General features: G+C 32.7%; 2 protein-coding genes across 3 annotated transcripts in view; one reads left to right on the forward strand and one right to left on the reverse strand.

The window, feature by feature from the left end:
• Positions 1-137: 137 nt before the first annotated feature.
• On the reverse strand, positions 138-12,490 carry LOC122398685 (dnaJ homolog subfamily C member 13). Of its 2 annotated transcripts, none has more exons than XM_043398783.1 (18): positions 12,141-12,490; positions 11,239-11,506; positions 9,839-10,684; positions 8,736-9,104; positions 8,010-8,420; positions 7,355-7,920; positions 6,310-7,225; positions 5,786-6,142; positions 5,508-5,699; positions 4,920-5,432; positions 4,225-4,803; positions 3,707-4,136; positions 3,347-3,629; positions 3,051-3,264; positions 2,753-2,938; positions 2,536-2,676; positions 2,200-2,440; positions 138-2,125 (listed from the first exon to the last, which is right to left on the reverse strand). In XM_043398783.1, exons 1-18 carry the CDS (start codon positions 12,206-12,208, stop codon positions 2,010-2,012), a joined length of 6,696 nt encoding a protein of 2,231 aa, XP_043254718.1. In that variant the 5' UTR covers positions 12,209-12,490; the 3' UTR covers positions 138-2,009. The 2 variants fall into 2 exon arrangements, with proteins under 2 accessions (XP_043254718.1, XP_043254719.1); XM_043398784.1 differs by lacking the exon at positions 12,141-12,490 and adding an exon at positions 12,015-12,118.
• A 93-nt stretch (positions 12,491-12,583) lies between these two features.
• The window catches only part of LOC122398687 (angiogenic factor with G patch and FHA domains 1), a 31,153-nt gene continuing 29,112 nt past the window's right edge, over positions 12,584-14,624 (forward strand). Inside the window, exons 1-5 of the mRNA XM_043398785.1 lie at positions 12,584-12,698; positions 13,357-13,555; positions 13,630-13,872; positions 13,962-14,120; positions 14,304-14,463. Of these exons, the coding sequence (XP_043254720.1) occupies positions 13,373-13,555; positions 13,630-13,872; positions 13,962-14,120; positions 14,304-14,463 (745 nt within the window). The 5' untranslated portion in view covers positions 12,584-12,698; positions 13,357-13,372. The remainder of the gene's footprint in view (positions 12,699-13,356; positions 13,556-13,629; positions 13,873-13,961; positions 14,121-14,303; positions 14,464-14,624) is intronic.

Genomic DNA, 14,624 nt, shown 5'->3' on the forward strand with positions numbered 1-14,624 from the left:
TGTATATACAATATCTTACTCTCGATCTTAAGAACTCAGGCGGAAATAAAAATAACTAAGGCTGTCTTGTATTTGTTCTCGATTACTTCATTGACAGTAACAATATTACACACAACACACCGGTACCATGCCGATTGTCTTTCTATTACTTCTCCATTCGATGACCGATCATTTTTCTTTTTTTTCTGATTAATTGCTCAACGTTTTCTTTATTCTCGAAGTAATTCGATCGACGAATCGAGCGCACGTGAACGAATAAAAATCATATTCACGCGAATTCCTGTGACCTAGGTCGGAAATTAAGGGGTCCTAAGAGGAACTCGGTTGTCCGTTTTCTTATTAGAATTGTAAATATAGAAATTTATATGGTGCGTTCAACAGACACGTACGTTTACCGTCACGAAAGGAACTGTCTATGTTCTTTCTTTAATGCGCCTGGACCGCTCGACTCCTCGATCCAGAGTAGCAAAAGTGTATTACAATTGATGGATGGCAAGTGCGTGTTTCGTATCCTAAGTTCTACGTATGTTCAACATCATTGAATCAATCGCTCCATTAAAATACTAAAAACTGATATGAGAAAGAGGAACTCTCTACCCATGGAATCTATTCCATTCGATAGATCCTCGTTCAATATCACCGAGAAGTTTTATCATTTTTTCGGTCTTAACCATTAATGAACAACAGAATACGCTTATAATACATAAACATTTTAAGAAACAAAAAAAAAAAAAGTAATAGAAAACATATACTGTACGGAAATAACGACTAAACATCACGTTTAATGTATACATTCGATTTTTCAGTTGCGATTACGTACATATGTTTTTACAATCGATTAATTCGTCAGCAGGCATCCAATATACACTCGTAAATTCTTAGTTTCCTTACAAAATTCGTTGGAAAAATAACTAGCATGAAATCACTATAAAAAAGCAACAGCAAATCGATTTTACATTATAAAATTTCGTATTTCTGAATGTATGAAAAAACAGAGTCTTTATATTTTTGTTTATATTAGACCTAAAAAGTGAAAGCATCTTGCAGTATCAAAAAATGCTATTAACACCTGAAAGTATATTATTAAGTGACGTGTACTATAATGCTTTTATGTAACGGCGATGGTAATAATATTTCGGTGACATATGGGGCTCAGAACATTTGAAATTTGGACCAAATAGGTACTGTTTTCATTTATAGGTATTTAAAATACATATAATACATTCTTTAAAAATCTTGCAAGGAGTACTAATCACACTTGAATACAGCAATAATGATAAATATTGCATACGTCATTCCTCTGTTTACCAAGAATGCGAGTTCCCGAAAACATGTTTCCTTTGCAATAAAACATTTCCTTTCCCGAAAACATGTATTTTCTACAATATTCTCTTCACAATTCATATGCTATCACAGAGAAAATTGTTACACTACGTATAAATTTTTGTATAATACGTATATATCGTATTTTTAATTTCAACAAGTTGCAAATGTTTCTTCAGGTTTTCAAAGGACCCATGTTTTTTTTCTTCACATTATTACTTTGATAGATGGATGAATCTAACCTCTTGTACGATATTAACGAATTCTCTGAACAACATAAATTCTGTTTTGCAATAAATATGAAAACTTGTGTTACAAGATTTGCTAAATACAAACTAAAATTTTTCTTTACAAAACTTTAGATTCGACGAGAAAAATTTATTTAATAATAGACTTTCATTGAATACTATCTTTTGCCACACGCTAACACCGCTGTAAAGAATGATATTACTTACGTAATTATATAATTTGCCTATACAGCATAATAAAGAGTATCATTATATATATCATAATAATTTTAATATAAATGTAAATTTAACAAAAACATTATTCGATTGATAAATTCCTTATTTTAAGGAGCCGAAAATCACAGGCAATGTAGTCTTTATATCGGTAGGATTTACCGATAGGAATTTAAGGATTAGCATTTTTACTGCCTCTCGTTTTTACTTGCAATGCTACCTATATCAGATACTATCATTCCTGTTAATTAAAGTATCTTCTTTGTCAACTGGTGGTGGGCCAGTTGTTAGAGTGCTACTTGGACCAGCCGTTAAATAACCAGCAGACACCGGTGTTCCAGCTATGTGATGCACAATTTGCGTTTAAATATTTTATATACAATAACACGTACGATATATTATATGCATATCTTACCAGTAAGATAACCAGAATTGTTGGTATTAGAAATGAACAGATCATGTCGCTGATCTTTGTATTCTGCCCACACACTTGACTTTTCCAGTATAGCATTTACTTTCTCCCCTAACAACAAACTTCTAGTCATAGCTTTCAAAGCTTTAACTATTTGAGCTTTGGTTGTCGCCGGATTTTCAATAATATCTAATCGTCCGTCCAATATATTCAATAGATAAGGTACCATTTCAGCATCCAAAGCCTAGATAATATAGTATTAGATAAATAAATTTCGCGGAGTAATCGCATTTCCGATTAATTTACAAAATCACAAAAAAGGATAATATGATAGCTCACCTGTTTTATAAGTCTATCTTCATTAGTCGAAAATAATCTATTTAACGTTTCGCACGCTATCGCTATCATATCACGCCTAGATTGCATAGCATGTTTCAATGGGCTTATACATTCGGTTTGACAAATTGACGATATACAAGTCTGAAAGAAGTGACACAGTTTGCATAGATTTTAGCAGATATTATCAGATGTTTGATATAAAGAATGTCGAACTTACTTCGCTCGTTGCTAATTGATGAAGTATTAATATTGCAGTTTTATATACAGATGGTTGATTATTTTGCATTGCCATTTGTCGACAAAGCCTAGGTATGTGGCCTAATGATGGAACTTGGTCTGCTAAACTTGGTTGTGCTTGAAGTAGACATACTAGTGCTTGAGTCGTTAATTCTAACATATCCGGCTATTTATGAGAACATTATAAAATAAGATTTTAATTTGAAAACGATTAAATACTACCGAAAAGTAGACATATTTCTTATTAGCGGCAGATTAAATACCAATCTTACACTTACATCAGTTTTTTCCTTGGACATGAATGTTAACGTTGTATCCAGAAGTTCGCTTAAAAATTCTTTAGGTTTTCTCAAAGCCCATGCAGGGCTGGCTATGAATAATCTGAGATATACACCGCCCACTACAGGTTCATTTGTTGCGATATCAATATTACTTTGAGTATCAGGTAACTTCAATATTGCATTCGGATTTCTCCTCTGCAATGCATAATATCTAGAAAAAATTATGCACTGCTGTAAAACCAATAGAATATGTGGAATAGCGTTGGTGATATTTTAAAATAACGTATACATACTCCTCTTTTAATTCAGTCACAATCCTAGAAGCTCTAGCTTTGGCATTGTCGTCCCAAATTAATTCAGGATTTTCATGTGTTGTTTCAAACATATGTACGCACTGTTTGGGAGCATCACGTATCGCTTCGCTAAATAATCTAGGTAAAAATTTAGATAAATCCAATTTCACTTTTGGCCCGGCTAACTTGTCAGATGACATTTTGCCAAGCATTTCTGCAGCAGCTTCGCGTATTTGAGTATTATTCGAATTGCAAAATAGATCGAGAACGTACACAACAGCTCCTATAAATGCACGTAACTTTTGTTGTAAGGCGATAATACAGAATAAGCACGCGATCGTGAAATTTATATGCACGTACCTTTAGACAGTGCATCTTTGACGATTTTTGTCGAGCTCATTAGAGCATATAATGTTTCTAGTATAAGAAGCTGACTCTCCTTTAAAGTATTTAAAGCCAATAACAAATGCACTATAACTTCATTTGCTGCAATATCATCCACACATTCTTGATTTTTTGTAACATTGCTAATTACTTCAAGCGCGCTTTTTTGAATTAACTTGAAATTGTTGCAACTTAAAAGTCCAAATAATAATCTAAAATGTCCTATACATTGTAATTCTATCCCCGGATTATTTTTAATCACATTTCTTAACGCTTCTAATGACATAGCAATATGATCTAATTTTTCTTGATCCTTTTTAACTAGTGCTACATTTCCCACTGATGTTAAGTATTCCCACGATCCGGATAAAAAGTCAAGTAAGTTGATCGTAAAACTTTTAGGATTCTGTAATATATTAATTTTTTAGAGCATGAATATATGTTTCTTTTCATTAACAAGATGTACTTTTTTTATGGAAAAGAAAATACGTTACCTCTATGGGGAACACAGGTTGTTCATTGTATATTTTTACAAATATCTCTCCAATAATAAGTTCGTCGGCATGAACGCTGTACTTAAAGTCGCTAAAATCGTGCTCAAAACTGTCGCTGCCATTTAATCTTTCTTGTCGTTTAGCTTCCAAATATTCATTCAATTCTGCTCTCGTTCCATTGTCCCAAATTAAATATGGATTCGAGCAATTTGAGTTTAGGATTTTCAATATTTCCTCCGGTTTATTTTTCGCAAGTTGACGCGCAAGATAAGGCGTTAATAAACTTTCTAGGGCAGCAACTGTGACAGGATTGAGAGGTGTTTCGTTTTCTTCAGTCATGTAACCGCCTAATCTAACACAAGCTCGAACTGCTAATTTAGCTAAATTATTGGCCACTTCTTGACGATTTTCATCCTGATTTCTTTCAACGCCACCTTCTTCCAACGTATAATCATAATTGAACATAAACAGCAATAAATGCCACAAAGCTCCAGATTGTAACAATTGCATTTGCAACACGCTGTCCGTAGCAAGAGAAGAAATACATTCTGTGGCCACTGAGCATAACTTTGTTAAATGCTGTAAACAGGATAAAAAAGATTTACATAATTTGAACAACAATAGAAATATGTATAAGTAAATTTAATTTGAAATATTAAATTAAAATTAAATTCATATTAAATATAATAACTAACCTTGAAATGTAATATTCTACAAAGATCTTTAACTAATTGCGGTAGTTCAATAATTCTGTCTTTACAACCTCTAAACGATCCAGCAACTGAGAAACACCTAGTAATATGCATGCAGACTTGTACTGCTACATCACCATGCTTACTAGATTTATTTAAAACGGAAACACATCGTGTATAAGCCTCTAACAGAATATCTAATCCCCCTTCTCTGCGAAGCTCCTCTGCATTCAAAGCAGAACAATGTACTGTATGATATGCAAGTTCGCTAGCAGCAGCTAGTAGCGGTGCAGATTTTGAGAATAATTGTTCGTCATCCGTTTCTAATTTGATTGTTTTGATTAATTGCGGATATCCTGCATATTTATAAGGTTGAAGTTCATCGGAATATCTATGAAAAAGAATGCTTTGTGTTTTTAAGATGAGCACTATATTATCAGGGTTTGGACCGTCGGTAGACCAACAACTTCGACTACACAAAAATTCATATGCTTGATTGACAGCTTCAAATTTATCCTATAAATAAAATTATATTTCCGTGAGACATACATTTAAATTTTTTATATTAATAGGAATTGCGCAATAACTTACTCTGCCTTGTGGATTTTTATCAGGATGATACATTTGTGCAAGCTTATAATAAGATTTTCTAACTTCAGCTTCATTGTGTTGCTTTCCACTAGCCAAGTGGAGGACTTTATAGGCTTCGTCCACTGTCATCAGTGGCGGTTTCTTCTCTACTTCTTTTTTCCATGTGTCTAGTACGTCTTTTAATAACCGCACCTAAACATTACGTGTTACTATGTCAAATGCATTTTAGAATTTTATAGAGATATATTTCGAAATATATTCGTTTCTTATTCACTCACAGGTTCAGGAATAGGCCATTGTGGAAATCTTACAGTATCGCAAAGGTGCCGCAAATAAAATATTTGACAGAATAATTCCTTTTCTAATTGCGGATACCTTATTGCAGGTATAGCAATATATTGATACCTAGCCATAGTGTGACTTCTTAATTTTGGAGAGAAATCTGCGATATGTGTTGCTATTTTTTCAATAAGCATTCTTCTCATCTCGGCATTCCAAATAGCTTCGGGCGTATCGAAATCTCCGAGGAATATTTGCGCAAACTTCTCCGCGCCGTGATTTTCTAAATAACTAACCATCGCATCGGGTAAAAGTTGCCCAAGAATACTTCGCTGCATAATATCGGGAGTTACATTCTACAAAAAATGGTATCATAGAAAATTAATTCAATAAAAAATAGTTGAGCAAGCGTAGTTTAATATATTTAAAACTTAGTGCTTTTATATATGTATCAAGAAAAGTTACACGATGACACTGTTTTATTTCATAAGTGATAGAAATGCGTGTTTTCGAGCATACTTACATCATCGCTTCTAAAAGCTTGTTTCGTGTGTGTAGTTTGTAAAAATCTTGCTACTGGTAATACATTAGAACCAGTATACATTAATATGAAGTAGAAGACACCAGTAAGATAAATTTTTGAAACGTCTGCATTATCCCGCATTATTTCACATAATAAAGTAGCTACTTTCTCAACTAAAACTGGGTCGAAAGTTAATAAAAGTTGAACAATATGAGGTAGGCACTGAAGATCAGATAACAACCGCTTCATTCGCGGTAGGGGTCTGATTACCGCGTCGTCAACATCCCTACTTGGAAAATATTCGCACATTTTGATTAAAATATTTAGAATTAAAGTTGCCAATTCGCTTTCGTTTATTACTGATACTCCTTTCGCAACTAACGTCCATTTTAATTGTGGAACTTGCGAAACCATACGCCATCCATCTAATCCCGGTGCCCAAACTTTTGTTTTGTATGAAATTTGATTTGTTAGATACAGCTCTTTTAAATCTTTCAAGCTTATAGGTCCTTTTCGTTGATCTCCATCATTATAGTACCATTCTTTCTCCATAACTTGTTGCTGCTGTGGTCCTGCTTCTATCACATTAGTTTGTGTAGGTACAACTGCTCGAGATGTATGCAAATGAGCTAATGTCAACAGATCCACTAATGCGCGCACTCCATTTTGATCCATTATATCCTTTACATTCCTTCTGTGTAATATGAGTTTATTTATAAACATGACTAGTCTATCGCGTTCCATTCTGTCCGTACAACGTTCCAGCATTCCTACAATATATTTTGTGTCCGAAAATGGACCAATGTCTTCGTAATATCGATCATATACTATAGTCATTGCTTGCAAGCAAAGGCACTTCATTTCAACTTTTGTTGTTAATATGAATCTATGGTACAAGTCGTTAAAAAATTCATACCTATGATGAAAGTAATAATTCGTTACTTAACATGCACAAAATAATATTAGAGACAAGTAAATGTAGCACTATAATTATTTACAGAACGTTTTATTATACTAGAATAGAAATTAAAATTGTAACACATACGATTTTCTTATGGGACTGTCTGGACTATCTTTTTCCAACAAAAGCCTTAAGTAATAATCGCCAATCTTCACTTCATCTGACAGGCACTGATACTGTACTTCAAATTCCCTATGATTCCAGGCAATTAGAGTTCCACCTGCTAAATCTTTATCAGAACTGAATGCACGAATCTCGTTCTCAAGCGCTGTTCTCAATTCCTCTCGTGTTTTATGGTTCCAAATTAAATTCGGCAGTGAATGATCCTGATTGAATTTATAATAAAACAAATTCCAGTTTGCTTCTGATTTGATTCTCTCTCTGCGTTTTCTTAATACTATTGGACGTTCCTTAATTTTCTCTTTACGCTCAATGCCAATTCTGGCTCCCCAATGCTGAAGAGCATGCTCGACATGTTTCTCAACCATACGCATTTGACGCTCGATAGCAATCCACTGTGGACTTTTTTTGTTTTTCGATGCATGATCTATCGCTATCTTTAAATTGTCACGATTATTTAATCTTTCTTTTTCAAGAAATGAATCGGGGACTTTTTCGTCAGAGTCTAAGTAATTTAATAAACCAACAGGCTGTACAAATGCACAATGAATACAAACTTAGATATTTTCATTTTTGTAATTAAATGAAAATAATATAACTTCAGTCAATAATAATTTACCATGATCCTTTTCAATAGACCCATAGCTGTAGGATGTCCTGTAACCCAAAGTCCTACGAGATGTCTACACAACTGTCTGTGTGTTAACAGTCTACCATCAGTACCAAGAGTAAAAAGACTATTTAACAGATGTCTTGGCAAAGCTCCCTCAGCAAGTGCAAGTTCTTGCATTTTTGCTGCAATCTCTGGCGCGCCCTCTTCAATAATTGCCCTCATTATCAATCCAGCACCTTTAACAATAGCTAGCGATGGATGCTGGAATAATTTAAAAAGTGACCTGCCTCTTGCAGCAACCATTTCTAAAAGGTTGTCGAAATGTTTACCATCAGTTGTTTCACTGTATGGTACACATAGAGCAAAAGTCAAAAGGTCAAGCATGGCAGAAACTACCAGAGCACCTGTACTATGATTCTGAAATATTAAAAAAAACATAATAGTATTGTTTTACAGATAGGTAAACAGTTATTTAAAAATATTAACCCTCCGGCAGGCGCGCCTTTTTTCGTAGTCCGTACACACGGCGTTAATATTATGAAATTTTAACTTTTGGGTCAAATAAATAGAAAAACCTTTTGAAAAATTTTTGACGGAAGACTAAGTCGTGAAACTAAGTTGTGTACTCTGTACACGGGCGCGCCCGCCGGGGGGCAAATTAATATGATTAATCTATACAAAAAAAAATACTTCGAAAAAGAAAAACGACAAATGTAGGATTTTAACACTTACAATATGGTTAATCCACATATCAAGTAAACTTTCCAAGAATTTATTACTGCTGAGAAGACTACTTTTGTTTAACTGTTCTTGTCTTAAATCACAATCATCATGCATTGGTTGCATAAGGGCACAAATACAATCTATAGCAGCTTGTGTTATACCAAAATTTTGCCTATTTAAAGCTTTTACAACTTTGTGTCCAATAGCTTCCCTGAATCCAGGAAGAGTTGTAAATGCAGTGAAACCAATTTTACTAGCAACCAATCTTCTTATAGCATGAAATTGTACTTCTATTTCATTGTTTGTTTCCAAATCTTTACTGACCAATGTATATAAAGCTCCAAGAATAAGTTTATCTTTATTTTCAGTAAAAAGACCCTGCAAGTAGTTATTTACTGTATGAACTATTTGCAGTTGCATTCTAGTTACAGTCCATTCAAGCGGTATAACATCCTGGACAAAAAGAGAAAATATACGTGTAACTTGTTGTGCAATCTATTTATTAATATAAGTAGTTATAATCTACTTTTAAATTCAATAATTCTCGAGAATATTATATGAAAAGAGTAATAATGAAATAATTTTTAAAGATAAAGTATATTATGAAAAACGCTTTATTAGAAATCATTTTGTACATGTAGTATAGATTTAACTTTTTCATCATTTATTAGATCATAATTGAATTTGGTTAGCATGTTTAATAAATATATTTATGCCAATTTTTGTGAATCATCACCGCTTCAATGTACTGTATCAATATACACATTCATATAAGAACAAATACAAGGTTTTAACACTACATGTAACATACATACATATATCTATATCATTAAATACAGTAGTGCCCACTTAAGTGTCCGCGATCGGGACCGACCGCGGTTGTTTAAGTGGGCATGGTTACTTCTTAGAACTCAACGAAAATAAGGAAAGAAGATAAGTGTGAGTGAGATACAATAGCTGACACCCGAAACCGTATATACAATCTTTCGATAAAGATCGGCGTCAAGTTACGCTCGACACGCTCGATATTCGAAGCCGCTTGGCTTCAAAGAATTGGTGGAAATAACCGCGGACACTTAAGTGGACACTACTGTACATTTAATTAATCTTACATCTTGGGTCACAGAATAATTCAGACCGCTATAGGGAATATTTGCATTAAATCTTTCCAAAATTTCAGCAAAAGTACGTCCAGTGGGTGTTTGCTGAAGAAATTTAAGATGAGATGTTTCAACTTCTTCATCAACAGGTAAATTCAGAGGTCCAAGTCTTTTTCCTCTATTTACAGGATACATTCTGACATGAACATCTCTGTTACCAGATGCTCTAACACCATCCAATAAGGATGCTAATAAGGAATCTCTATCTGTTGCAGTGTAACTGCGTGTTTGACCATTAAGGTATTGTATAGTAAATAGTTGTGGATTTTCGTTATCGCGGACCAAAGCAAATATATCTGATAAAGGTCTAAGAGTACAAACATTATATGTCTGAGGATCTCTCTCCAATAAACAAGTATCCGAAAGACAAAGAGTTCTTCTCTGAGGATCTATGTGCCTAGATGAGTATTTATGAACAGTGAATTCTGATACGCTTGTTATATGTTCGTCTCCGCTAAACTTGCCCAGTCTTTGAGCAACGAAATCGTCTAGTTTGATTGGTTCTTTCAAAACTTTTATGCTGATACCTAAATTGTTCATAGCTGATTCAAGCAGCTTTTTCTTAATCTCTTCCATATGTTGGGAAGCAAATAGGTGTAAACGTCCAAATCCACCGCACACAATTACAAATCCATTAGGATAATCTTTCATTGTAGCAATCCCTTCAAAATCTTTATAACAATAACTGGCTAATACCATGTTAGTTGCCGGATCTAATTGGTCAAGACTATATGGTGTCACTTCTAATACAACTGGTAATCTTGTATCAGACCAATGATGCTTGTAAGCTTGATACCTCTATTAAAGAAAAAAATATTATAATTTAATTATAATAAAATAATAATATTAAATTACTTAATAAATTAAAATCATAATATTCATTTAATAATTTATTTAAAAGAAACTATTTAATCGTTTGAGTCCCCGCGCGCCGCTTTCGCGCTCTTCAGATTTCATGTCGAAAAAACGCGTGTCGCATCGCTACATTTTTGTATATAAGTAATCCAAATAATACATTATGTACTTCGTTCTTACCTATCATAAACTAATAGCATATATATATGTATTTCATAAAATAATAAGTTACAAATTAAAAATATGAAAAATTTTAAGAACTAACAATAGCAAACATAGATTAAGACGAGCGCTATCGCGCTGTTCGGCTTTTTTCGATCGTGTTTTTTTTAAAGACCTCTGGTACTCAAACGGTTAAACTTTATTCAATTGCAATGCTATACAGGACATTTTAATCAAGACATTATTGACCATATGGCTAGGCTGATAACAACCTAGATTGAATTTCAATTCTAAGCTTATCAGTGTAAACATATCATAGAGAGTATATAACTCACCAAAATTTCTTTAGATTTCTCAACAAATTGATTCCTATATTTAAGAGCCTCGGTTAATAAATGAACTCTATATTCTGAACTAAATTTCATATTGTCAACTTTACGTTCTTTGCGCATTGTAATACTAAATTCATGAGAACCCAATTGATTTCTGTTTATTGGCTGCACACTTATGAAATCAGAATATTCCCATCTGTTTGTGACATCTAATGTGGTGGGATTGTATGTTGTTATACCCATGGATCCAATCGAAAAAATACGTTTATACCTATATTATAAGAGATAAATATTACTTTTCTTTGATATTGATATCACAAAACAAGATTAATATTCTATAAAATATTTAGGATACAGTAATAATTTATGATAAATAACATGTATCTTATAAATGCTCAGAAATATTTTAATCTATACAATAAGGATACTTATTAAACAGAAGATTTAAAGTAATGAGAAATCATAAAAAATTATTTTCAATATATTAAACTGCATTGTAGTTTTATGATGATTTATTTAATATTAAAATACATTGAGAATAGATTAGTAATATTAATCATAATATTGATGCTAACATCTTTTCATTAGAACACAAATATATGGAAGTTTTGATTAACTGTTTCTTATTATATTGTTATACTATCGATAGTAATTTAATTATATCGTTAATTATTTTATTTCTCAAGTTAAACCTTGTAGAAATAAAACATGTATGTATGTGGATTTTATAACAATGATGTTGTTTTATTTTACAAATAGGTTAACAGAAAGTTCCAAACCATGTGTAACTACATATGCAATTCCATTGTTTGTAATAGAGTTAATTACAAATTGTTAACATTGATTCATACAAAATCAACGAAACTTTCAACGCAACACGAAGATTAAAAGAAACGCGCACTTACTTCCCCTTCCACGAGTGTTTGGTGACAAGAAAACACGCCACATCCTGGTTACCCTTTATCGGCATCATTGTAACATGTCCTGACAATAGAACGCACGTATTATCTCGAATAATGCCTCAACAAAACACTGATTACTGTCCGTAAAAGACAAGTAACGTAGGAAGGACATTCGCATACAAATTGAAAAAGAATTATACGAAAGTCATTTTTGAAACCGCTGACACGAGAAATATCTAATATTTTTTAATCACGTGCACAATATTTACTTTTGTCTTACAAATGAATGATATTTAGGCACTGTTTGATCGCGTTTTACCCAGCAAACGTCATTTTCAACGGCTCCATCAGACTGGAAGCAGCCATGATGCTTGGGGGTGTTAACTAACAGCTGTTTCCAGATGTCAGTGCAGTCGGTGTAGGAAACTTCACTTATTTACGTACATACGAAATATGCGCTCCTGTTTTTCCCGCTCGTGTTAATGTACTATCTATGTAATCGTTTTCTACATTAATCATTCACAACACAGGGGATACGAATTTCAAAGAACATCGTAAAAGGTACAAATTCATAGTGTAAAAAGAAATGCATAAGTAGAACGATTGGTTACTTATTATCAATAAATTAACACTATAACTATGAATTGTAAGCTTTGTAACGACATTTATTCATTCAATGTAATCATTTATTTTTTGTGTCATGCTATGAATGAAAGTATATGTGTCAGATACAGTAATTCGAGCGTAAATTCAACAGATTTTGATTTGGTTGCTGAACTCAAAAGTCTGGGTTAGGTCTGGGTTAGGTCTAGGTTACCCTACTGAGTTACCCTATCATGTAATGCATCAATATTATTTACTTAATTTGTACTCCATTTACTTTTATTTATAAGATTGGAAGAACATTATTTGTACTTACAATTTCAATTACAACGTTATAAATTATATTTAGATATTAGTAATTTAGAATATTCGTAATATGTTGAGGTTATATAAGAGACATCCGATAGTTTTGTTTACGAATGGATGAAAAATATAAAATTTCGTACGTTTTATTACGTCATATGTTTTCATCGTGCTAGAAAATTTTCAATTGATTTTCCGACAAATTTATTAGTTAGAAATCTTTAAATTAAAGAGAACTTTAAGATTTAAATAATATACGAAGTATGGGTGAAATATGAAATTTTGTGTGTTATAAGTATCTTATTATCTTCAGTGTATGAGGTGAAAAAATGATAGATTATAATGAACCTAGTGAAAGTGATGAAGGAGAAATAAAGTCAGATTTTGAAGAAGATTTTCAAGAAGAACTATGTAATGTTCCTCATGTTTTGAGATTTATTCAGAGAATGCGCGAACATATTAAAAAGCAAAACAAAAAAATTGCTAAATTAAGGAGCAAACTTAATGAACATGTAAGGATTACATTCTTTCAATGTATTTTGCATCTCTCATTCTAGGTTTTGATGTATACTTACATTAATTACAGAGGAATCAGAAATTATTAAAAAGTAAAACATTAATTGATTATGGAACCCAAACAAATCCTTTGGAGTATGAGAAAGAGACACATCTCTTACACAATTGGAACACTAATAATGATAAAACATCAGCCAGTATTGTAGACCAAGTTAAAGAAGCTGCTGAATCTGCTCTGTTGCAAACTGGTTTTGTTTATGAGGAGACTTCAGGTCTATATTATGATTATAACAGTGGATATTATTATGATGCTGTAAGTATTTATGACAGAGCTGCAATATAACATTTTTATAATGTTATTTGACAATTGATATTTAAATATATTTAAAAAATATACTTTAGAAACAAGGTTTATATTATGATGGCAACTCAGGTACATATTATTATTACGACGAAGCCAGTGGAACGTATCAGTTCCATAGTCAAGCACAAGTAGCTGCAACCGAAGCATCCACGGACATTCAAAGCAAGAAGGAGCAGAAAACTAGAAAGGCAAATAAGGTTGAGATTTATTGTCATCTATAATATATTGACAGATCATAGATGAAAATTTTGGGTTTCAGGTTTTGGATGACATACATGAGTTAATAAACGGCCTTTCAAATATATCAATTGAAAAATACAGGCATCAAGCTCTAGGTAATTATCCTATGCTTTTAATATGCACACATGTCTCTCTTGTAGGATGAGGGGAAAAAACGCAAACTTGCAAAAAGAGAAGAACATTTGGATGATAACGAACTTGAGGAGGGTGAATGTTCAAGCAACGATAATGACAGCAATTCTAATGACATTACTCCAGAATTATGTACTAGTAGTGACAGTGACCACGAAGAAGATCAAGGTTTATTTTTAATTTGTTTTTTCAAATGTCACTTGCTGCAAGAGTGGAGGCTTTATTTTATTGATTTACGTGTTCACATAACCTAACAACAGCAGCTTTTAATATTTTTTTTTAAATATTTTATTAGAAGTGCCGTTTTTATCCATAATTAGATAACAATT

Source organism: Colletes gigas, unplaced genomic scaffold, assembly GCF_013123115.1.
Source record: "Colletes gigas isolate AHSC1104 unplaced genomic scaffold, ASM1312311v1 Colletes_gigas_Sc00012, whole genome shotgun sequence".
Taxonomy (NCBI): domain Eukaryota; kingdom Metazoa; phylum Arthropoda; class Insecta; order Hymenoptera; family Colletidae; genus Colletes; species Colletes gigas.

Coding starts and splice junctions, on each gene's coding strand:
- LOC122398685 (XM_043398783.1), bottom strand. CDS start 12,208: ATGATGCCGATAAAGGGTAACCAGGATGTGGCGTGTTTTCTTGTCACC. Junction 5,433..5,507: donor ATAAAAATCCACAAGGCAGA/GTAAGTTATTGC, acceptor TTTTATTTATAG/GATAAATTTGAAGCTGTCAA. Junction 3,630..3,706: donor CAAAGATGCACTGTCTAAAG/GTACGTGCATAT, acceptor GTGCATTTATAG/GAGCTGTTGTGTACGTTCTC.